Below are 23243 nucleotides of genomic sequence, written 5' to 3'. Positions count from 1 at the left end.
AAGATGATCAGAGGGCTGGAGCACCTCTGCTGTGGAGACAGTCTGAGGGAGTTGGGGTTGCTCAGCCTCGAGAAAGCGCCAAGACGACTTCATAACAACCTTTCAGTAGCTAAAGGGGGAAAGTCGGAGAGGGACTTTGTTCAAGGTCAGTAACAGGACAAGATGGAATGGCTTCAAACTGAAAGAGGGTAGATTTAGATTAAATTTATGGAAGTTCTTCACTGTGAGGGTGGTGAAACACTGGAACTGGTTGCTCAGAGAAGCTGTGGCGGTCCCATCCCTGGAAGTACTCAAGGACAGACTGGGTGGGGCTTTGAGCAACCTTGTCTAGAGGAAGGTGTCCCTGCCCTTGGCAAGAGAGGTGGAACTAGATGATCTTTAAGATCCCTTCCAACCCAAACCATTCTATGATTCTACGAAAAAAATACAACCCACCTTTTTCCAACTTACTGTTGACTTCCTGCAAGTCCATTTAAGGGGCTACACAGGTAAATACTAACTCAGGAAAGCACATGTTAATTAAAAAAATAAATACAGGAGAACATGTAAACAAACTGGAAAATTGATGCACAGGAATAGGGAAAACCCCTCCATATTATACAGATCTTCGTGGTCTAGGCAGTCTCAAAGTCAATCGTGGATTCAGTTATGTACACAACCGTAAGCATACGTGGAAGCATTTTATTACTGTATATGTTTTTTCTTTTTAGTAACCTGAGACTGTCTTAACTCCCCAGTCCCATGAGCATATGGGCAAGACTCAGAAGGCAAAGAACAACCATCAGGATGATGAATGAAAAACCAACAGAGACGCGTTTTAAATGCTTCAGCTGAAAGACGCCGTTTCACTTCAGGCTTGGTTTTCCTTGATGGTTTCTCTTTTCTCCAGTCACGAATATGAACTCTCCCATTTAGAACTAAAATTTAAAAACAAACAAAAATGCAGCTGTTAATAGACAGCCATGGGAATTACACTGGAAAAAATGCACAGTGACATTTTGTGAATAAAATATATATTCTACAGATGGATCACTCAGGCAAAACCAAATGTGCCATTTGTACAGAAACAGAAATGTGTGCGCAGCAAACCAAGATAATACAGACACAGTCTGAAGAATTGATTGATTTCCTTGTGACATGTTTTACTGTAATGCTGAATAGTTCGAGGCACCTTTGTATCTTCTTTGCAGATGTATGTTTATTTGTTTTAAATATAGCAGTTAGGATCATTTAGACTAAAATCCTCCAAATTCAGATTGCAAGTCCTGACTAGGAAGTTTCAACCATCAATAACTGTAATCCTTCCCATGTTCAAAACTTTATTACTTCACATTTAAAATGTGATTACCAGCAAAGATCTACTAAGAGGAGATTGAGGGAGGATATTATTAATATTTACAAATATCTAACAGGTGGATGTCAGGAGGTTGGGATGTGTTTTTTCAATGGTGTCTGGCAACAGGATGAAGCTGGAACACAAAGAGTTCCATTTAAACATAAGAAAAAACTATTTCACTGTGAGAGTGACAGAGCAGTGGAACAGGCTGCCCAGAGGGATTTTGGAATCTTCTTCCTTGGAGGTCTTCAAGACCCGCCTGGACACCTTCCTATGTGACCTGATCTAGGTGGACCTGCTCCTGCAGGGGGGTTGGACCAGATGATCTCTAAAGGTCCCTTCCAACCCCTATCATTTTAAATTCTAAGAGTCTTGTACTACTTTCAATACAGACATGCTCTTGCAAAGACAATGGTTCATTGACTGCGTCAAAGAGATGACAATTCCAACCCTTCACATGAATCAAGAGTGAATTATCACTGGTTAATAAAGATTCAGCACTCTGGATTTTTTAAACTCATTTGTTGTGTTAGGAACACAGACTGTACACACAGACTTGTGAACCTCTTACAACTCTTTAAATGTGTAAACAACACAAATTAAAAGGAAGTTAGTAAGAGAGAAAAAAACATGTAGATAAAAACAACAGTGAAAATGAGGAGGGAACTATCTGTCCCTTCTAAGTTGCCATGCTTTACTTTCATATTTTGCTTCAATCCTACCTTCTGTATCACACACCTGCAGCTTGGCACAGTTAACTGATATCATTCTGCATTCTGATAATTGCTACTCAAAAGGTAACAAGTGCACTGAAAGCTCCATATCACACATTCAAGCCTGGATGAATCCATCCCTCCAGGTTTCCTTGTGATACACAAACAGATCAAAACCTATACAAAATCAATCCAAGAAGTGTGTCCAGCAGCAAAGCTTTAAAATCTCTCTTGAAAGATGAAGAAAAATGAGTAGATATAGTGCTTAAGATGAAGCTTTTTTTTTTTCTAGAAAATCAATCCTGTACTGGACAAGACTCCTAATCAAAAGAATATGCCACAGAGCAGTTACTCCAAATCCCTTCTTTTGCGTGTGTATGTGTTCATCCATCTGTTTTCCATGTCTTTAAAAGGAAAACACTTTAGTAAAGATGATAAAAAGAGCTATAGCCATGTTCCTCTCTTTGGCATGAGCAATGTCCTTCCAGACCACTCACTGACAAAAGCCCCTTGTTACAGTGACATGCTACTGAACGAAAGAATCAAATGGTCTCTACTGAAGCCCCAGGGAGTTTCCATTTGATGTCAATTGGCCTTAATCCTAGTCTTTTTCAGGGGTAGTGTGCAGACAGCATCTATGGCAAATTAAAATGCTCATTCCATGTACGAGGAATCCCTAATGCCAGGGAATTAATTCAGGCACATAATAAATGCAGTATGATCAACTCTTTTCAATAGATGGTAACTGAAAAGGATTTCAATATGGCTTCACATTTTAGAACTGCCAAGTGTACAGAAATCCTTAATGGATGCTACACTTGCCAAAGTTAACCACTGGAAGGAACTAGGTTGCATACTCAGGATCATTTGCTATGGATTAGTTGGTCAACATTTTATAGATGATGTAGAACTGTTGGGACACAAGAAGTTAACAGATGTCCAAATTTAGAGCAGCCTTAATACCAAAAAAACCTTGAAGACCTTTGTTTTACTGCAAAGCTAGATCTTACTTTTGCAAAACTCCACACTGACAAAAAAAATCCCAACACAACACACCACAAAAAAACCCCAAAGACAGAAAACACACCACCAACACAGTACAATAGTAAAAAAAAAACCCAAAACCAGCTATCAACAAAGACAGCCAACCACAGAAACTTGCTATGGAGTTCTTTCTGCCATGCTACCACAGGCTAGAAAAAAAACACATCAATTCTCACAGTTACAGGTTCTTATAGAAACTAGTTTCATTTTCTGTCCACGTTTACACTATGGGGCTTGGTAAGGCCAGAACAGGTCCCAGTTAAATGCTTCAGTGAACTTGCTCTGCATTTGACAGCCCCAAAATCATAGATACTTTAAAGGAAAAATAAAAATTCTTTAAGTCAAACAATAACATCAAATTAGCCACTTTAACTAAAGGGCTTCCTTTCAGAAGGGTTGTGTTTTCAGAGAGACACAGATGGTCTACACCAATGCTTTGCTGATAGATTCCTTACCAATCTCATTCAAAAAGTTACTATCAGTATCTTGGAGTAATAAGCACGAACAATATTCAGTTTTCCCCAAAGGTATGGAAAGCAGTTAAAAAACCCACCATGATAGTGCTTCTTCAGTTGAGCATGTAGAGAAGATAAAATATGGAAAAATAAAAGGAAGAAAAAACATTCCTTACCTTCAAATACTTGATGATTGTTCTTGAGTAGTGTTTGCAGGCCTCCATATTCGCTCTTTAGCCTTTTTAAAGTGTCTTTATTTAAGTGTTCTGCTACTTCCTTCAGCGAAAGGCTTTCTGCAATAAGTAATTGTATAGCTATTTAAAAAGTGTATCTATAAACATAAAGAAATTTTTACTTATATAGAAGTTAATGAATATAAGCAGAATCTATGAACCAGTACTTCAGCAGCATTGTACTCCCAACACCATGCAAGAGATTTGTTTTAGATGTATATTATCTGTAAAATAGTAGTTTTCATTCTACAGAACTCAAGTCAAAATTTCATAGAATCATAGAATGGTATTCCATACTAAGACACAGTTTTTTATTTTCCCTGCTTTGTTTCCAGTAGTGGATAACCCTCATTGTCTGATGACTCACAGGATCTCTTGTGACAGTAACACAACAAAGTAGAGTGAATAAATAACAAAAATGGAGGAAAATGGAAAGATAGTAGCAGTGAGAACTAAGGGAATGTTCATAATATCAACAGTAACCTCTATTCTTTTTCTTCTTAAGACTAAGCTAAAAATTCCTAATAATGTCATAACCAAATGGCATTTCAAAGCATTTAATACACAGTTCCTAACAGAATTACAGCTAATTATTATGTGATGCTCCAAAAAGAAACTTAATATTATCTCCGAAAAGAAGCATTCTGTTCTGGTAAATGAGGAAGAGTTCTTGTCTCAGGTTATTAATAAGAATTGATTTTCTCATAGTACTTAAGTACTATCCCAATATCAATTTCAAAATATTCTTATATGCCTTGTTTGCATCCCAGTGTGCAACAAAACATGGCAGAAAAAACAGTCTTTGATTGCTACTGTACTGCTCTTGGTATTTCCTATTTCACTTACTAAATTTACAAATATGTAAATTCATCAGAAAATATATCCTTTACCAGAAAAAGGTAATGTAAAGGAAAGACAATCTCACCTCCTTGATTCCAGGTATTCATATCTCCACCATCCATATTAGAACACGATTTTTGAGGGGCTGCATTTAACAGCAAGTTTGCCACACTGAGAACCACTTCATCTACAAAATCCCGAGGGAGGGAAGCACAATTTCTGATTTGTTCTACTTTTTCTCTGGGTTGAAATCCAGGCATCCACACTGGATCAGCAGTCTCAGTTTCCTTTTCAAGAAGTTGTGAACCCATTTCTTTGCATACATCATCTGAGCGATCCCTGTGATTCAGTCCAACTCTTCTGTCACATGTGACCACAGCACAGGTCTGACGATTATTGATATACCGTGTAATCTGCTTGTCAATCAGAGCATAATCTGTAGGTGGAAAGGTCCTTTTTTTTCCAATGAGGCATACCTATTTTAGTAGAAACAGTTGTATCACTATTTATACAGTCTCAGACACAGTTCCCCAGCATCCACGGGTCTCATGGAGGCTTCTAAATCTACCTACAGGAGATATCCATTCAAGCTCAATGCTTATTAACATCTGAGGGTTTTTAACTTTAGCTTTTGGATATTGGTGTCTCAGAAGAAATCCAGTAATCAAACCATAATCCATCATGCCATAAAAGCACAGAGCAAAAAGATTGCTTCTGACTCCCAAATTACAAAACTAAAGCTGGACACCTCTTCCTATTCTGAAAACATTTCAGACATGAAAGACAGCAAAATTAAGTACAAGTAAGCAACACAGGCAGTTGGAAAAATTAAGGCACAAAAAAATCAGTTTGACAAGTTTTCCACCCTCTAGAGTGGCACAAGAAATAACCATAAAACCTTCTACTCTTTTTTTTAGGATTCTACCTATGATACCAAAAGCAAAACACCTGAGAAAACAATGAGTATTTTTAGTCTGTCTTCAGAGCATGTTATCTCAAGTGATCCAACCAACTATAGTCTAATCTTACAACAGTAGTAATGAACAAACACCCATATGTTTCAGACAGCTAGCAGCTTAAAAAAAAAAAGAATAAAAGATCTACACAGTCAAAAATTACCCTTTTTGTTGATGGAATTCTAAGGCAATCTTCTTCCACATCAAAGCCGCACACAAGTCCCACTTGGGCAATAAAATCAAGATATTCTCTGTACTGAGTTTTCTTGCTTTGTCTTCGGCTGTATTTTCCATGGAAATCAAAGAAGCAACATGGCAGCACAAAGTAACAACATGAATAGGAAGACCTACAGGGAAGGATAATGAACTGCTGAATGGAAAGTTATTTCAGAGAACACACAAATTCAACAAATAACCATTAGATATAAACAATTATGAAAAATTGTATTAAGTGAAAGAACTTCATGAAACAATATTTATATTTTCTTCTATATCTATTAGCATAATCAAAAATACTGTATCACAAAGTATTTGCTATAGCAAATGACTGTGCCAACTTGTTTTCTTGACTAAATCTCTAGAAATTAAATTATTGCAGCTGGCTGTGAAGAGTACAATGGTTCAAGGAAAGGGAGAACCAACAGCAATTGTGTTTACAAAAAGAAAAACAACAACAAAAACATCAGATTCTCAGCTAAAGAATCAAAGTGAATTATGCTTTTTGAACTTCAAAAGGAAAATGCTGTACTGAATTCTATGAGAGAGTAAACACCACACCTGTGCCTCTCCATAGGAAGAGAAACATTTTGTTAAAATAATCAATTGGCATAAAAAGTAGCAAGTCCTGCACAGACAGCAGCTGTGGCTAGAGAAGTGACAGTTTTCACCAAGCTCTGGTAGGTAATAATGTTTTGCTTTGTTTTGGGTTTTTTTAAATTCCTTCCCTCCCACTCCCCTCCCTCTGCAAATACCTAGCTGCAATTACAGGTATCCACGGTGTCAGTTCATCTGAATGGTTTCCTATGAGCCAGTCAGTATCTGGAAAGAGATGATTGTCACCTGGCACGATTGTAGATTCCTAAAAAAAACAAACAATACATTAAGTGAATTTTCTTACAGGTTTCTTCAAATGTATTTGTCAATAAACCACTAAGCAACAATATAAAATATACAAGCTGACAAGTACAAAGTGAATGAGAACACAGGACAAAATTTTCCACAATCTGCACTTTTTCAGATAGTAATTTTTCTAGCTACAAAGAAGCAATTTAACAACGGCTATCCACAAAATATTGGTCAAAGAGTGGAGTAACAATTCTGATTAAGACATCTAGCATTCTAAACATTTGTAAACAGATATCATACATTGGGTTATTTTTTGACATCATCATTATGTCACACGTATGTTGGGACTTAGTTTTTCAGAGAACGATGTAACTTGCTATGTCTTACAGTCCTAGGAGTCACACAGCAATTAATCAGAACATAGCTTCACTACTATCTTCTCTTCTTTCATAGGATCTTCCCAAATAAAATTGTAACATACAAGTCATCAACCAGTCTTCACTCCCTATCATCCACATGTAATAAACCTGATCCAGCCTAACACTTTCCCTCTTATGTTGCATGCCACCTCCTTCAAATTTGTATCAAGAACACCTTATGATGCATGTAAAATCAGGAGCAAAAATAAGAAACAGGTTAGAGAAAGAAGTGCTTCTTCAGTGGCCTTTAGAATAGTACTTTGTTAATTCAATATATATAGATGGAGGAGACATCAGCACAGAAGCCTCGCCACCACAGTATTGACTCTCTGAATAGTTATTAGTCTCAAGAATACCCAATCCTGAGATTCTTCAAAAAGAACAACCACCAACCCCACATAAAAAAAATCAAACCCAAACTCAACCACCAAACAGGATGATTTCTCCCTTTTAAAATTTCCAGAGGCCTTCACTGTTTGTCTCTTATGCATGTTTTCTTACCTTGAACTAAGCTCAGCAAAGCAAGTACTTAAAGATGTTGATACTATGGAAGCATACACTCTTCTCTAAAAACATGCATGGATCTCAAAGTAATTATTGGCAGATGTGAAAAAAAGAAGTCTTACATCTGAATGTCCACAGAGCTTTAGAAAAAGCCCTGAAAATGATGCTCATACTTTCTTTTTATATACAAAATACATGTTTCAAAAGCTCAAAATTTACATGTATATGCAAAGTAGTATCTATATAGGAATTAAAAAGCTCAAACACCACTTATTAGTGAAGTTCAGAAATCTCAGACTATCTTTATTACATCCCAAATACTCACTTCAGAAAGCACTGTGCGAGATGTTTGAAGTATCACTATGGTATTAAAATGTTCCCTTGAGTACTACATCTCTGATCATTTTTAGTTCTGTATATACATTCCTAGATAATATATGTAACAAAATTCTTTTTGGCAGCTTAGTAGATGTTAAACCAAGTGTTTCATAAATGTTTACTTAGGGCTGATGAAACAAGTTGCTCCTACACTACCTAGTTTTGATTGTTCAATTTAGGTTTAGCATGAATTATCAGTGCCACACTCCACATTTTGACAGTCACTCATAATCAAATTTGCATTCACCATGTCTGACAGCAGTTTGGTGCCACCTGTTACATGCATTTATATTGTTAGTATTGGCACTGAATGTCACAGATGGCAAGATCTACCCTGAACCTCATGCTTTAAGTAAAGATCAAAACAAAATTAGCTTTGAGGGTTAACAAAAGGCTGCAAGCAGATGCTCTCTCCTTCTGTGGCTCCTGTGGCTACAGGAGCCTTGCAAAATCATTTTACCTTCCCTGTTTGTTATATAACTCCTTCCCACACAAATTACTCTTTTCCTTATATGCATATTTTGGATATTTGTGTTGTTTTCGTCTGGCTTTTTCAAGGCTCTTTAATTTTTTATTTCCTTTAAAAAAAAAGGACAAAACTCATCCTCTTCTGTTTTGCTCCTCCATGCTGCAGAGAGTGCCAGCTGACGCTCAGAAGTTTCCCTATGATTCAAGAAATCTGAGAAACTGTAAACAGCCAGACCTTAATATGAAATGAATGTACAAAGTTCAAAGAGTTCTACAGTACAGACACATAGGCAGAAAAAAGAATACATAACACCAAGGAAAAGAGAAGGTGCTTTATGGTATGATCAGAAGTGACTTAATTCAGTACAACAGGAATGAAGGAGCACCACAGCTTGACATTTTGGATTGTTTCTTGAAGCCTTTTGGTAAGATTCAGCTGCACACTGCAGCAAAGGAATCTGGCAGTTTTGGCAATGTGTACCCAAAATGGAAGGGTGGTAAAGAGTAGGCTGCAAAAACCTGTGAAAGCTCCACCTCTGTGAGAACGGATGGTCTTTTATTAATTTAAGCTAAGTTGTTAGCATTCAAAGATATATTGAACTTAAACAAAACTACTATGACAAATGGAAAACTCTTTTAGTATATTGGAAGCTGGGAGTTTTCTGAGAGAACAATTTTTTGAGAAATTTTAGGAGTCTAGTGAACGAGAAGCCAGGAACACCTCAGCTCCAATAAGCAACTGTTTATCAATACCACACTTTAATGAGTATCAGACCAAGAACAGCTAAAGTCAGTGAATGTTTCTGTATACCCGTTCTCATAACAATGCTAATGGGGAGCTTGAAGTATAATCCCTCTTTCAGACTAATTTTTCTGTTCATTAATTTGAAGGCTATTATTGCAATTATTTACAATTCAGCACAGCAAAGGATGGGCTTTTCTCAGGTGCAGGAACAATTTTGTCCCCAGAAGAGCACATAACACGTAATGTCAGGATTACTTTAAAGAACAGACTACTCAAAACTCTGGATACTATATTATATTACGGATACTATACTCAAATACTTTAGATATTAATTTTTTATGAAGTACAGTAGTGCAAGTAAAGCTGCTTAATATTGATCTTTCAGTAAAATCAAAGATTGCTTTGTGGTGTGCATGTCTGTGCATGCAGTAAGAAATCACACTAATCTTGCTGAAAAATAACTAAGCTGCTAATATGCAAGGATATAATAAAGCATTGCTTTCAACTTTCTTTACAATTTAGTTTACAGCCCCAAAGGACATACGGGTGGCATCATATCAAACCCACAGATGAGTCCAGTTGACTGTCTGTAACCTGTTATGTGTGATTACATTTGCACCAACACACCTTGAAGTAATGAACAAATGAGTAAAGTTTGAAATCAGTAAGGGCGACATACATTTGCATAATACCTCTAAATGAGTTCCTGGTCCATACATGTCCCATATTTTTCTTCTCCTCACATCAATTCCTCTACCTGAATGCTGAAATATTGGAAAAAAAAAATCATTTAAAGTATTACTCTTAGTAGAAATTGTTACAGAGTTTCACTAATTGTATGCGTTAACACAGATTATTTCATTCAGATCAAGACACAACGAAACACAGTTTCACCATTATCAGGCAGAACCTGAATACAATTCCTTGTTTCTCCTCTAAAACATGAAGGGAAAGGCCAGGAACCATCAACAATATATCTGGTTTGAAGCTGTATCTGGGCACACTTAATGAGAATGCTCTTAAAAATGTGGATCTCTACAAAAGCAAACACAGAGGTATTGGTTTTCATTTAGTTTTAAAATATCAAAATCTTTCATAAGGTCATTATTACTGTAGCATCCACAGGGCTCAGAGTGCTATTCTAAACAGTCCTCAGTGGAAAGGCACCCTTTAACCATTGAAGTCAATAAGGCTGCTTGAGTCCAAACACATTTTCTCTGTGCAGACTGATGGGAGGAGGAAATAGGAATGGAAACTAACGCAACAAAGAATGTATAACTAACAAGAGCCCTGTGCAGTACTAACCAGAATCAATTACAAAAAAAAGTCCCATAGAACTCTCACACGTGATTTTTTTGACAGTCAGTGCTACAGCAGTGATGACCTAATGATGTACAAAGAGAAAGTCTACAGGGAACAAAGCATTTTGTATTAGATCAATTTTTTCTGGCTATGCAAGTATAGTTTGTGTTGGAGAATTTGGGATGTCCTCCCCTCCTTCAACGACATCTATTGATCAAATAGGAGATACAAATTTCCTCTACAAATTTTAACACATTCTCCCAAAAGTGGAAAATACAATTTTCTGAAACAGACAGATCTAACATCACTAGATTTTATTCAACCTCACTTTTGTTGTTGTTGTTTCACAAACTATGTCTCAAGAAACTCAGTTTTGCTATTGACACATTTTCACTCCCACAAGCACAATATGTGGTTAGGCATTTTCACAATTAACAAATCCCAGGATTGTTTTTAAAGGTACAGAAAAACATTTTCAGGACATAACAAGTAGAATTCAATTCCTAAGTTCATTAAAAACATATTGTAAGAGAATCTTCATGGTTTCCCTTTCCTTTTTGTTTTGTCTACAGCATAACTAAATTACAACATTACTTCCTTCCCCCCTCAGTTTCTTACCTCCAAAAAATAGCCTTGAATTGAATTGGCCTGCACCAAAAATAGATAAGTGAAAGGTTTCTAAAGCTCTGTTAGGCTTCTCTCCTCGCAACCATTTTAGCAACATAAATTAACTGAATTCTTGCTATTTGCACACCAAAAAAAAAAGGAAAGCATAATAAGAATATTGTTTATCTCAATTTCAAAATTCTTATTTTAAATAAATACTCTATTTACCCCTTCGTTATTCAGAACATGAACCAGCAGGCCATTTCCACATCCAAGATCTACAAATGATTGTTTCTCGATCAGTCCCTTTTCCTTTCTCTCTTCTTCCCAAAGAATCTAAAACAAGAAAACAAAACTTTTGAAATTTCTGCTCTCTGGTTTCCCTGCAAGAAAGTAAAGGTTATTGGCATGAAAGGAGAAAGCTGGGAGAGAATGCAGATGTAACAGAAGGCATTCACTCACAGAGAAAATAACTTGAAAAGAACCAAACCCAAAACCACTAAAACTGTTTATGGAGAGGGGTAGAAACTATGTTGCAATTAACAAAAGTGCTAAGCACATCTTCCACTGCCTTCTGAGTCACTGCAAATTGAAATTACACAAGGCTATACAACCCTGGGCTAGACTGGGGTTAAACGTAAAACCAGCCTCTAAAACAAAGTGCACAAGAGATGAACAAAGGAAGAGAGGGAAGTAACAAGTAAACTTCACCACTGTCTCTGTAAGTACCAGAGGAAGCATTCATATCCACTGTATTAAAGAAAGAACTGGTGGCAGAGCTGAAAATAAACCCAAAACAATGTTCTTTGTAATCAGTTGGCTGTGTATTAGTACACGTTAGTAATGTTACTTTCTACTGAACAAAGTAAACCTTGCTACCTAGCAACAGTGAGCTGCCCCAAAATCCACATCAGCTAAAGGTACCCCAAAAGCTTTTAGCCCAGTTGTAGTCCCTGGTCTTTATATGAATAGTTATGCAGTTTACAGTTATGCAACTCACAATCAGTTAATAATTCCAAGTTTGTCTGTAAGGCACAAATTAATTTCTGTCACTGTTAAACTCTCTTTTCCTCAATGGAAAGCCACACAGCACACATTCATCAACTCTGCACACTTATTTTTTACTATGACTAACAATAATCCTCAAGAGTATTTAACCACAAAATCTAATATTTCTAACACTGTAACTTGTTTATCAGTGTTGCTAAAGGGAAAGAAGTTTTAGATTATCCATGAGATTATCAGGCTGTGTTTACATTTTTACTGTACCAACCATTGCACTTTTACAGTCCAGACTGTGTATCAGAAATCCCTAATCACCTCCTACACGGATGACACCTATCCTCTATCCACTGCTGAGTTTCTCACACTGCAAACTGAATAGCTACTTCTCTGGCCATGTTCCTAGACAGTGAGTGATCTTAATATGAATGCAGAGAAAAATGTGATCAGATAACATGGTCTATAAAAATTTGACACCTTCTCTTAACCACCTCTTTAACAAACTTCTAAATAATCAGTTATTATATACCATCATATAGAGACCTGAAAATTTTGCAAGGGTGTTAAACTATTAGTACCATACTTTATGCTTTCTTTTATCACTTTTATATCGATAACTGTGCCAGGTATTGCACAATTCTCATAACTTTTTCAAGACTACATCAACTAAAATACATCACCATTATAAACTAACACTCGCGCATAAAATTTCTGTCATCACAGAATTTTCTTGTGGCTTCAACTAATTTGCTAATTTTCAACATCTAATACTATCAGAGTGGTAAAAGATAAGTTTATTACATAGTTCCTTCCACAAGCCATAATAGCTCAGTTGGAAGGGACCTACAATGATCCAGTCCAACTATCTGACTTCATAATGGCAATTCTTCTGATGTGAGAAGTTGTCACACTCATTAATCAAGATTTTCAGAGCAGCTTAGGTCACTCAGGTTTCCTCAAAAAATAAGTTGAAAAAATATTAATGGGAAGACAAACCAGGGTTCTAAGTTTAAGCACTGAAGTATCAAAATAAACTGGTCCTCAACGAGTTCTGTGAATGATCTAACTTAAAAATACTGATTTAGAGAAGACATAAGGGGTATCTATATTATACTTCAAGTGCTTCTACTGCACTTGGGATTGTAGTCAAACATATTTATGTGTCTATATAGTAACACATTTTGATGCTGTGTAAAACCTTGAAAGTTTCTATTGACTGCAGGTGGCAGAATTTTCAAAGATTCTTAAGTAGGTAGGTGCCTTAGAAAACTACACCAAGCATTTACCTGCATCCCTAGCATTTACAGCTGGCCTTACTGCATTTGAAGATTGGATTTGAGCTGACTCAGGGAAAGGCATAGCAATGAAAACCCTTTAGCATAAAATTAAGAAGTGGAAGAAGTATGTATAAAGTTCCAAATCAGTCCATCTAACCACTAATTTTCTGTTATATTAGTGCTTTTTACTTTATCACTTAAAAAATAATGTATCTTGTCTATGTAGGTCAAACTTCCTGTGACAGAGGACTGTAAATCTTCATCATATCTTTAAAAGGAAGTTTTAGTATCCCCCTAAACTTAATTTTCATTGTTATTGTGCTGACTTCTATGGCCTACAGCAGTACAAAAAACAAAATCTACTCATTTTCCCCTTGCTTTATCACATTAGTTTTTTTTCCAGTCCTGCTAAAAAATGCCTACCTTCTGTAATTATTTATTATAAATTCCTGAAATGCTGTTGACCATACTACCAAAGAACATTAGAATATAAACACAACTTTAATAATTACAGATATGAATTCTACTTTAAGTTACAACTGAAAATAGTTTAGTAAGAATATCGTCTCTCTGCTTAAATAATAGCAAAGAAAGAATCTCCAAACAAAAAACCCAAAAATTAACCTCCAAAACCCAGAAAACACAGCCTTTCTGCTACCTCTTTCCTTTTGCTTTGTATCCCTATAATAAATTCAGGTATTTTCTTTTTTTTTTTAAAAGCAACAGTCATAAAATGAAAATACTCATTTTTTCTTACAGAGTTTCTATTATTAGGAATAAGAATCTTAGAGAATATTATTAGGCAATTAGTTCCCTACCAGCAAGTAAGTGGCAATGGCAACATCTTCATAAACGAACTTCTCAGGATCTGTCACTTCAGGCCACACCTTCAGAAAAAAAAATAGTAAACAATATTTTTTTGCACCATCTGACTTACTTCAAAAAGCACTCAATAATCTGGATACTCATCCACTTCAATAGGTTTCTGCACTTCATGGATTTTCCATTTTAACCTCATTAAAAATACACACAAAGAATAAAGACCAACTTTGTGAGTCACACAAAACAACCATGACACAAAGAATGTCTGCTGTCATCCAATCAATAGTTTCCAAGAACATTATGGATCCATATGTGCAGGTCCCAAGTAAACTGCTGCATCTGTTCTGTAACAGAGCATGTATCTTTTTGCTGAACTCTCTCAGAAGAAAAACGCTTCTATTATTTCTGGTGTGTGCAAGATGATAGCAAGAGCATTTGTAGATTTATTCTTACAATGTAACAGGCACAGAATTATCATGGCACCACAGAAAAGGAAGAATCAACATTTGAAGTAGGAAGACAGACAGTGGGAATATAATCCCTGTTTTGTAAATGAATCGCTGAAACAATGATTAAAATACTCAACACTACACTAACTCTCAGAGCTAAAAACTGAACTGCTACTTTACTCACAAGTCCAATTTTTCTCACATGTATCTTTTAATAGAGAAACCTTTCAACATTTTCACAATAGGTTTAACAAAACCATTTACTGCATATTATGAAGTAACATAGGCACTACTTCATACAACATTTAAGATGATCACTGTTTTTCAGGATCCCTAGGTAAAAAGAACACAGCACAGCCCCTCTAACTCAAGTGCATAATAATATAGCATTCAAATTTAAGAATAATAATTGGAAATTTAATCTACTTGCTAAACAGTGCTGTTTCCAGACTGTAGCAGGTTTTGAAGAAAGTTCTTTATTTATGCCTTCGAGTATGGGTGACTTAGTATTTACATCCACTGACCTACTGCTTACTTATCAGAAAGGATATATTCTGGAAACCATCTAGCTTCTCCAGATTTGTGGCCCTCAAAATTTGCTTTTCCAGCTCAGTTCTTCCAAATACTAAATAGGGTTTTTTACACAGATAACCCTAAAAAATAATTCCAACAAAAGCACAAAACCATAATACATTTCAAGTACATTACTTCCTTTACAATAAAAAATAGTGAAATAAGCAATTTCACTAAACAAATAGCACCAAAAATGAAAACAAATTATTACTGCATTTATTGCTAAACTTACCTTTACCATCTCTTTGTATTTTTCTTTAAGGTCTTGATAAACCTTGCTGTATTTTGCTACAGAAATGAGTGAGAGCGTACTTTTAAACTCACTGGTCTTTTGCTCCACAGACCATTTAGCCAGCTTGGACAAAAGTTCATTTCCAAGCCATGTTAGTTTGGGGTATGCAATTCCATCTGAAAACCAGTCTTCTGGATATAGAGCTACAATAGACACAGACCTTTAAAAACAAAATTAAAGCTTTGTTTAAGTAGAGTATATTTAATTATTTGAGTCATGTGAAAGAGAGAGAAAACAACAATTAAGTAAAGAAAACCAGCAGATCAATCAGAGACATAAAAATACATCAGAGAATAAGGAAAGATGTAATAGATAAAAGCATAGATAGTCCAATCCCCCTGCCAGAGCAAGGCCACCTACAGTAGGTCACACATGAACTCATCCAGGTGGGTTTTGAATGTCTCCAGAGAAGAAGATTCCACAACCCATCTGGGCAGCCCATTCCCACGCTCATCTGAACAGTGAAGAAGTTTTTCCTCGTGTTTCTTTGGAATCTCTTATGTTCCAGCTTGTACCTATTGCCCCTGTCCTCTCATTGGCCATCATTGAGAATAGCCTGGCTCCATCCTCCTGACACCGATCTTTTACATATTTGTAAACATTAATTAGGACATCTCTCAGTCTCCTCTTCTCCAAGCTCAAGAGCATCCACTCCCTCAGCCTTTCCACCACAGTCATTTGGTAATCAAGCAGAAAATTCCACAAACCAAATCACCTAGATACCAGTATTAAAACATAGATCCTCACAATAACTTAGTGGTTGCTTCTTCTCTAATTCTCAGGACTTACCACTCCTCATCTTCTAAGTGTGTAAGTTGAATTTGATAAATATTGCACTTTTTAATCTGGTATTTTCCTTCACCATTTTCCTCCAAAGGCAGAAAGGTGACAGTTCCATTGTAAACATCTGAAAAGATATGCAAATAGTGATATGTTATTCCACCCTGCTTAACACCAAAGTAAACTTTTGTTTCCATACCACCTTAAGTGCAAACTAGGGAGGTAGGATGTAGAACAACACAGGAACAGCTAAAATACTAAGAGTAGATCAATTTCTGGGTGTGTCTTACATCTGAAACTAGTGAACTGCCTGAATTCTCAAAATTCAGCATCCTGATGAATCATGTTTCCAAAATATCAAAAGCTGATCCGTAAAACTATTCACTCACTTTCAATCTACTTTAAAATGACGATTCTAGCACAAAACTGCTGCTTTTCCCTGCCCCACAGTAAATCCAGTCCTGGGAAGCATATTCCAAATTAATAGAAACTTACAGATCATGTCAGTATTTCATAAACATTCCGTGCAATATAGAAAAAAATAGTATTATTAGTACTGCAATATGTACTTTTTTTTTTTTTAGAAAGTACGATACTTTTCTTTAAAGCATCAAAGAACCATAAGCTACAAAAGCATCCCAAGTCAGCTGTCCTCCATATAAGATTATAGGTCTTTTGGAATTGTAAATTTGTTCCTGACATTACAATTCACTTCAAAACATTAGTACTCTAATGCACATCAAGAATTCTTCTATCTTAAAAAAGAGTCAGCCTCTACCCTATGTTTCCTTATATCATATGATGTAGTAGACAGACAGGTGCCACAGCTGCCTCCATTTTTTCCATTAACTGCATTTTCCAGGGCTACTGTCACTGCTTACAAGCCCATAATTAGGTTTGTAGTACAAGCAGTGCTCTTGTGTGGGCAGCTTACTCACTACAGGAGCTTGCAGGATGACAGTCCTTCCTAACAGTCGGAAAATCAGCCTTCTCTACACTTCTTCCTCAGGAGCAGAGTGCTTGGCTTCCCTAAGTAGCTTTCTAATCTCAGCTGTACCTTATATGTAACACATTAGTTCTTACTCTGTTTTCCTTTCTTAAGGCTGAAACGGCAGTCGTGTAAACCAGAGTCCTACAGGTGTTTGTCCTCTATAATTTGTATTTCAACTCCTGACATTGCCTAGCACAAAAACAACTACCGGGAAAAGATAAAATCTAAGCACACAAGGACAAAAATCCACCAGCATTCCCATTAGAAGGAGGGAAAAAAACCCAACAAAACGTATTTCTCTCATTAGCAAAACAGCCCTCCGCGCAGGAGCTGGGGCTCGGCATCCCGCCCTCTCTCACCGCCTCGGGGCCGGGCTCCCGCTCACCTTGGACCGCCAGCTCCTTCGGCAGCAGGGCGGGCAGGCCGGCGGGCCGCCCCCGGGGCAGCAGGGTCCTCAGCACGGCGCGCAGCTCGGAGCGGCAGCCCTGCCCGCCCCAGGGCGTGAGAGGCGGCGGCGGCAGCTGCCCGTGCCCCGCCGGCAGCTGGCCGCGCACCTCCCTCCACAGCCGGCCCAGCTCGGCAGCCGGCGCCGCTCGCCCCTCCCGGCCGCCGCCGCTCCCCCCTTGGCAGCCGGCGGCGAGGGGGACGGACTCTTCCCCAGACTCGCCGAGCGGCACCAGCCCCTCCGCCTCGACGGCGGCTCCGCACAGTCGCCTGTTGGCTACCTGTGGCTTCTCCAGCCAGACACGCACCGCTGCCCAGAAGCCGTGAGGCAGCGCGACGCCGCCATCCCGCACCGTCGTCCTCCCCACAAGCCCCATGGCCGCCCCGCCGCGTTCCGGGGGAGGAAGAGGTGGGACGGGGCGGGGCGCGTCGCAGGCTGATCTCGTCAGTTCCTGAGGCGGGGACGGCAGTGGCCGCAGGCAGGTAAGGGTTGCCTTCGCCCTAGGCCCGGGCTGTGAAGCGGCAGGCGGCGCGGAGGCGGGCTGTCCGGCTCACGGCCTCGGGCAGGGCGGGCGGTCAGCACCTCCCACCAGTGCTCCCCGGGGCGCCGTACCGCTGCGGTGCTGTGACGGGAACCGCCTACAGCAAGTGTAGGCTGCAGGGGTTTTACCACACTTCTAGTTTTGTTGAGGGAGGTCTATCGTTATTACGACTCTTGCGGTATCTCGGCGTAGAAACGCCTTAGAACCGTAGAATGGTAGGGATGGAAAGGACCTTTAGAGATCATCTAGTCCAATCCCCGCAAAAGCAGGTTCACCTAGATCAGGTCGCAGAAAAAGTGGACTCGGAACTGGGAACAAGTGACAACCTGACAGGCCCCCAGATGCCCGACACTTCAAGGGAGTGGGGTTTTTTTTGTAGTAAACCACAGTATATTACATTGTTTTGTTTGGTTTTGTTTTGTTTCCGAGCAAAAAGGAGTTGTCTTCCTGAGTTCTAATAACAAATTTGCAATGAAACCTCAAAGGACTCAGAGGAGTAGTTGAATTCAGTTACTTTAACCTCTCTGGTGTTGTCTCTCTGGGCAGCTGCCGTCATGAAATTACAAAATGTAAGCCCTAAACTGAAACTGACACTGAGGTTATTCTTTAGCACAGTACTTTCTGTTTTGATTTCCTAATAGGTTTTGAAACTGTTTGCTTGGAAACAGTGTCAAAACATTGTGTGAAGACAGAGGGTTTTTTTTAAGTATAGAATTCTTATGAACGCCTAGTTTCTCTCATTTGAGCAGTTTAATTGAATTTTAATGTAAAGTTAGAAGCAATAACTGCAATATTTTGATGTAAATTTCTTATGTGATGAGTCCAAAACCTTGAACTTTTGCCTACATTGCCTATTTTCTGGTTACAAGAGTAATGTCTTTGTATTTGGCTTCAGGGTGAAATGTACTTTCTCAATGCCTTTCGCCACCTTCTTTCCAAATCAGTTGTTCAATACTGAAACTACACCTTCCTAAAACCAGTTTGGAAGTCACGTGCAGAGATACTATCCTACAGTCCTCTTCTGCGATATCTGAACAGTCCAAAACTAGAAAATTACCTCCATAAAAAGACTGGGTTAAAAGAAAAGAAATTTAACAAGGAAATACATTGATGAGTGTGGGGGAGGGGGAAATACAGAAGTTTCTGTACTTTATTATCTTCATAGTCCTTACTGAGCCTTTCGCCAGCCCTGGCCCTGGATGTCTTCCCAGTACCTTTGAGAACTGCTTTTTGCAGACATTTTCCTTGTTATATTTGGGACAGCTTCTCTTCCATCTGATCGTGTTAGCATCTTACAATCATAACACGGATCCCTGCCATCTGCATGGAGTGACAGAAATTGCTGTGTGTGGTATAAGCAAGTAGCAACAGAGGGCATTAGGGAAGAAAGAGTAGAAAACGAAGTCTGGTTGTGAAGTTCATGCTCTGTATTATTTAAAATGTATTGAGTGTGACAGTCTGATGCTTGAAGCACAGAGCTGCGTGTTTACAGTAGAAGTCCCCTATAGCTGTATGCGTTTTGTAGGACTCACTACTGTGATGGTTTTGTTTTACTTAATTTATGCAGGTGTCACATGTACCTTTCACTGACCATTGCAGACAGGGCCTCTTGTTCATCTCATTCTCCTGTTTTGTTCAAGCCAATGGTGGTGGTGCATGTCGATGCTGTTGTAGTTTCACAATTCTAAATGTTTACTGTATCAAAGTGATGAAATAGTATAGAGGGCTAGAGGTGTTTATGTCCCTGTGTAAAGCCACCTGTTTGTTTCTGCACTATAATCCTAATGCCTGAGCGGACATATCCAGGTAGCAGAGTGCTCCCATGGCCAGTAAATCTGTGGGATCTAGCCCAGTTTTGAGCAAGATTAAATCAGGCGAAGGAAATACAAATGTGAAGAATTTTACAGAAACTTGTTTCTTGCAGTTGGGGTACATGAAAGATAAGTTTTATTACCCACTTACTCTTTCAACTTAGGCAATGCATGGAAAATAAGGATAGAGTTCATACCATTTCCTTGATGTCTTCTGTCTCGTGTTTGTGCACAAAACACAGCTCACCACTTCAGTTATGTAAAGCCAGACCTTAACGTATAATCGACTTGTAGTTTAGTTAAAAGTGTTTAAATGTTACTTTGTAATGTGGAGGTAAAACAGGCATCTGCTGCATTTCAGCAGGACTTTGTATGCATGTTTCAGTGCTTTTGTGTTGTATTGATCTACACTTAAGTTAGAAGTAAGGTAACAATTATTCACATTATGTTATTTAAGATCTGTTAGACTTTTGCCTGGATCTTTTATCTCACATCTCCATATCTTAATATGCAGTATTATCCAATGGTATCTTTGACATTTGCTTATTTAAAAGATTTAGGTCTTATTTTAATAACAAAGACCATGTAATTCATTTACATTAGATCAAAAGCATTTGTATTTCTTAGCTTGTACCAAGCCAATTGAATTAGAAAAATGGAAGGGCAAGTATTTGGTTCGCTCTGCATTGCTGCACTCTAATACACTTGAACAAGTGTATGGATTTAATTAACAACCCTTTTGATTTCTTTATTAAAACTTAGACATCTGCAGTGCTTCAGTTTGTGATGTATTTTTTCTTGTTTGATGCGGTTTAGTTAACAATGGCATCCCCACTGAATCTCAAAGAAGCCACTGGCAGCCAAAGTTCATGGGAAACTTTGCTACCAGATTTCCCTAAAGGACCGCTTTGCAAATACCGTAAGAAAGCTTCTTTTAACTGGAAGGAGTTGGCAGTGTTCCTAGATGGTGAAGATATCATCCAGCTTAAGGTAAACCTTGCATGTTTTAATTTTGAAGATTGGATTAGAAGCAAGTATATGATATTCAAAGGGACGGTATTGGCTTTAATAATGCTCTGTAAGTATGGAGCATGAAGACATTTTTTTCACAGATCCAATTTTCAGAGCAGAACTGAACTTTTAAGCAACTTTGCTGTCTCCTAAGGCTCATTTCATTACTGAACATCAGCACATGGGGCATTAGCAGGTGCTACATTACAGAACTTCAGTGTTCATTTCAGACTGAGAAAGAGCTATATTGTGCCATATTTCTTCACTCTACTGTTTGCATTAAATTGTATATCCATGGTTTTAGAATGCACTTAGCTAAGTTCATGCCTCTGTCAAACATAATGTGTCTGTCTTCCTTTGACTAACATAGTTTCCTATGATCTTCAGTGCATGTGGCATTGCAGTTGGATAGATTAGCATGCCTACCTCACTGAGAGAGATGATGTAGGAGTGCATGACCTGGAGATGTAGAAGGAGACAACTGAATTTTTTGAAGGTAGTGTAGATTTACATGGATTTAAGCTAGTCTCGAACATTCACCATAATTATTAAAATCTTGGAAGGCGGATCAGAGGAATCAAAAATGCCTTTTTCTGCATCTGACTGATACACTTAAGAGCATATAAAAATGCAAATGCTCTGTGTCTGAGGGAATTTTAAAGCTGTGTGAGCTAACAGTGTTGTTCATATAGAGAGAACCTTTCAAAGGTCCTACCTTTCAAAGCACAGGAAATCTGGTTTTCTTCCTTCTCACTATGTCATTCTTTTCAGAGAGGAGGAAAGGACTTTAAAAACCTTTTTAATATTTTGCCTATGGCACTGAATTCTTTTCAAATTACACAAAAGACAATTAAGATGATGTGGATATCTTGAAGATATAGAGATCTGAGGTTAAAAAATGCCATAGTGTATTATCTAATTTAAAAAAGAGAAGGTCCAAATTAAAACATTAAAAGATGCACATCCCCATATTGACTGATGGTTACATTAACTGGAGTACATTTCTGCTTTCATCTGTACACAGAGCAGTCGTGCTAGCTTAATGGCTTTATCATCATGGCATATTTCTAACCAAATGTAACCCCAGGAGTTTTACCTTTATTCTCAGATGCAGGGCCATTGCCCTTCAGATCTTGCCAGCAGCTTCATATAGTGAAATAATGAAGCTGTTATAAAAAGCAAGTAAGTTTTACCATTCTGTTCTCTTACATTTGGAGTTAATCAATACTACCCTTATTACTTCACTTGTTACTTAGACTGTTTAAATAAAGTTTTTTAATTATCTGGAGTTTGAGCTTTATAAATTTACATCTTTCTATCAAACAACTGTAGTTTGAGGCCTAGTATTAGCCTAGAAGTACATTAACTTGTTTCATTAATGTTTTTAGATTAAGGTTCTCATGTCAGTTTTTTCTTCCTGAAGAACAGAATCTTCTCTGCTATGGAAAATGATCCTCTGTTTGCACATCATCCCGGAGAAGATTTATGCCGTGAGAAATACCAGGAGCTGACATTCTTACGCTGTAAAAAGTTCTTTGAGTATGATTTTCTTACTCAGCAGGAAATCTTAGAGAACCCATTAAAGTTATTTAATATGGTGATCTGTATGGGAATGTATGATTGGTCTCCATGTCTCCAGTATTTCTTACATTGTGGTGTAAGTACAGTTCAAAAGGTATATTTGAGTTTGTCTTGTAATACTGTAATTCCATTGTTTTCTACCAATTTTGTTAAAACTATATGTTTTCATGGTGCTTTGCTTTCAAAAATGAAACTAATTTTAACTGCTTAGAAGAATCAGAGAGCTGTGGGATAAAGTTAGTAGGTATTTGTCATTAAACCCGGTCTCCACTGGAATCTCACCTGCAAAGTAAAAGTAGAGCAGTATAGACAGAGCTACAGAAAGGCATTTTGACGTCTACAGTCCCACCTTCCTTTTTCCACCCGTCTGCTCTCTTAGGGCAGTTTTCATGGCTATGTCTTTGCTCTAGATACAGGTATCAGAACTTTCCTTGCCTCATCCTTGATATGTTGATTTGGAGTAGAATCCAGAAGGAACAGAAAGGAGTGTAAAATTTCTCACTGCCATCAGTGGCTGGGATTCTGTTCATCAGTTGCTCCCTAGATGAGGTCTTTCAGAAAGAATACTTGACATAGTTAGTCAAATAATATTATTACTCACATA

The 23243-nt window shown here is 37.9% G+C and overlaps 2 protein-coding genes across 5 annotated transcripts in view; one reads left to right on the top strand and one right to left on the bottom strand.

Annotated features, from left to right (window-relative positions):
* Positions 1–661: 661 nt before the first annotated feature.
* On the bottom strand, positions 662–18086 carry TRMT44 (tRNA methyltransferase 44 homolog). The gene is made up of 11 exons (XM_061993282.1): positions 17636–18086; positions 16269–16386; positions 15420–15639; positions 14162–14230; positions 11293–11400; positions 9849–9920; positions 6549–6655; positions 5741–5924; positions 4707–5097; positions 3725–3841; positions 662–917 (listed from the first exon to the last, which is right to left on the bottom strand). The coding sequence occupies exons 1-11, from the start codon at positions 18069–18071 to the stop codon at positions 685–687; spliced, it is 2055 nt and encodes a 684-aa protein (XP_061849266.1). The 5' UTR covers positions 18072–18086; the 3' UTR covers positions 662–684.
* Positions 18087–18113: 27 nt separating this feature from the next.
* The window catches only part of ACOX3 (acyl-CoA oxidase 3, pristanoyl), a 42302-nt gene continuing 37172 nt past the window's right edge, over positions 18114–23243 (top strand). For 2 of the 4 annotated variants that reach the window (XR_009818473.1, XM_061993278.1), the window contains exons 1-3: positions 18134–18177; positions 20864–21037; positions 22482–22715. Coding sequence is in view for 3 of the 4 variants with exons in the window: in XM_061993278.1 (XP_061849262.1) it covers positions 20870–21037; positions 22482–22715 (402 nt within the window). In the remaining variant the exon portion in view is untranslated. Of the gene's footprint in view, positions 18178–20863; positions 21038–22481; positions 22716–23243 lie in introns of those variants that run through there. The other 2 variants (XM_061993280.1, XM_061993281.1) reach the window with 2 other exon arrangements.

Source organism: Colius striatus, chromosome 3 (genome assembly GCF_028858725.1).
Source record: "Colius striatus isolate bColStr4 chromosome 3, bColStr4.1.hap1, whole genome shotgun sequence".
Lineage (NCBI taxonomy): Eukaryota > Metazoa > Chordata > Aves > Coliiformes > Coliidae > Colius > Colius striatus.
The sequence above is the reverse complement of the archived record's forward strand: the minus strand, read 5'-3'. Positions and strand labels throughout refer to the sequence as shown.